This window comes from Aplysia californica, unplaced genomic scaffold, assembly GCF_000002075.1.
Source record: "Aplysia californica isolate F4 #8 unplaced genomic scaffold, AplCal3.0 scaffold00270, whole genome shotgun sequence".
Taxonomy (NCBI): domain Eukaryota; kingdom Metazoa; phylum Mollusca; class Gastropoda; order Aplysiida; family Aplysiidae; genus Aplysia; species Aplysia californica.
In genome coordinates this window covers 618565-620588 of record NW_004797540.1, presented here as the reverse complement: position 1 = coordinate 620588, position 2024 = coordinate 618565, and the positions used below count along the sequence as shown (strand labels likewise).

The 2024-nt window shown below is 43.3% G+C and overlaps 1 protein-coding gene across 1 annotated transcript in view; it reads right to left on the bottom strand.

The window, feature by feature from the left end:
* Positions 1-55, bottom strand: part of LOC101850340 (sialin) — a 13552-nt gene extending 13497 nt beyond the window's left edge. The window contains exon 1 of the mRNA XM_035970471.1: positions 22-55. Coding sequence (XP_035826364.1) covers positions 22-55 — 34 coding nt within the window. The remainder of the gene's footprint in view (positions 1-21) is intronic.
* Positions 56-2024: the final 1969 nt, after the last annotated feature.

The following is a 2024-nucleotide window of genomic DNA, read 5'->3' as shown; positions in this document are numbered from 1 at the left end:
AAGCCAGACTAACGTACTTACATTTGATAGCAGGAGGCTTGTCCGAAATCCCCATGCTGATTTGGATATCCTGTCCTGCACGATGCTAACAATTTGGAACTTGTGCTCAACTGTGAACTCCTGAATAGCTTGACGTGTGTGTCTAAAGTCAAGCTTGATTCAAAACAAACATTCCCACTAAATTAGAATGTTGACACAGTGGCGTAGAAAAGAGGATGGCCTGTCAACTTCACTGTCTACATAAAGGCTGTGTGTTCAAATCCTGGTAACTTGGAGCACTTGGAGAGTTGTGGGGGCAAGAACTATACAATGTTTTCCCCCACCATCCTGCTTGTGGTGTCTGCTGATGTTTAACGACCCGCTTTAGGCGAGCCCCCAGTCCACACTGTGGCTTGGAACAAACTATCCCTCTTCAAGCTCTGGCGCAAAGATCAGACACAGTTTTCGGAGTCTCAAGGGCGACATAAAAGCTTACGAACTGTGACTTACAAATCTTGTCATATAACCTCGCCCCCGTGAATGATTTGAGCCCGTTGCTGTTTGGACAGACAATGCAATAAATAATTTCAACAACAACAAAATAATAATCATAACTCCACAGAATGTCGTAACCAATAAGCATAGCACATGGTTCCTTGTTCAACGACCAAATTCTCATAATAATACGTGCACACAATGGTCATGTGGTCTGAGAGAGTTGTGACCGGTGCAAGCGGTTCCTGGTACAGTGACTTGTTCTTTCCATGAGAGCTTGAAGTGAGTCAAGGCCACCGGAGGAATAATGATATGGCTGTTGTCAGTTCATATGGACTAGATACACACACAGCATAGGATACAGCAAATCTCTGCATCATCTTTGTTATCTTCATTATTGTTATCAGTGTTACCGTATTGCAAAGATTACGGCTTTCTTGCTAAATTAATGAGCCAACGCAGCGCTGAAAAAGTCGGAGAAACTTATTGCGAGCGCCGTAAAACTTCTACTAAAATAAAAACAAAGTAGAAACTTAAAGCCACCTCGTTGATTTTAGTTTATAGAAATAATTGTCGTAGTGTTGAGAACATAACAATAAAAGCAGGGCACCATTGAAGCCTGTTGACGATATTATGAATATGATCATCTGCAGCATTGGTCAAGGTGTCTGCCACGCATGCGCGTACACATTTCGCCACGGTCTGGCGTCGGAGCGGGGTCGGCTCAGCTGCTATCAACGACGGACTGAAGTGCAGGTGACCTCGATTTCAACTTTCAACTTTTCAAACTGATGTCGTGGTGGCTAACCTGGGTCACCCTTAATGTTTGCTAGCTAGCTGGCAGGGCTCTGGGGAAACTGTGAGGGGCCTAGCAAGCAGATAGTGGATATATTATATATATATACACACACACACACACACACACAGAGAGAGAGAGAGAGAGAGAGAGAGAGAGAGAGAGAGAGAGAGAGAGAGAGAGAGAGAGAGAGAGAGAGGGAGGGAGGGAGGGAGGGAGGGATGGAGGAAGAGAAAAGATTCTATTGTAATTATGTTCTTTGTATTGTGGCAACGCTTATTGAGCAATGTCCAAGAGGAAATGCGCTATATGTATGCGGTGTATTATTTTTGTAATTATTTTTGTAATTATTTTTGTAATTATTATTGTTATTGTTATATATCATCATCATCATCATCATCATCATCATCATCATCATCATCATCAGCATCATCATCATCATCATCATCATCATCATCATCATCATCACCATCATCATCATCATCATCAGTAACTCTAAAAGACCATCCAACTCCCTTTCTATTGATAATATTATAATATGTCTATCTGGAGTAGACAGATCATTGCGCCAGGCTTGATGGTATGGAGGACCCCTGAAACATAAATGAAAAGCCCCAAAAGGCGAAACTGCTGGGCGTCAACTACAGGCAAGGCACACTGACCTGCGAAGGAGACAGAGTTGAGTATGCTTCTCTCCAGAGGCGGCACCCACCTGCCCATGAGTGCGTGGATACAGGGGAAAGTGACTCCCTGG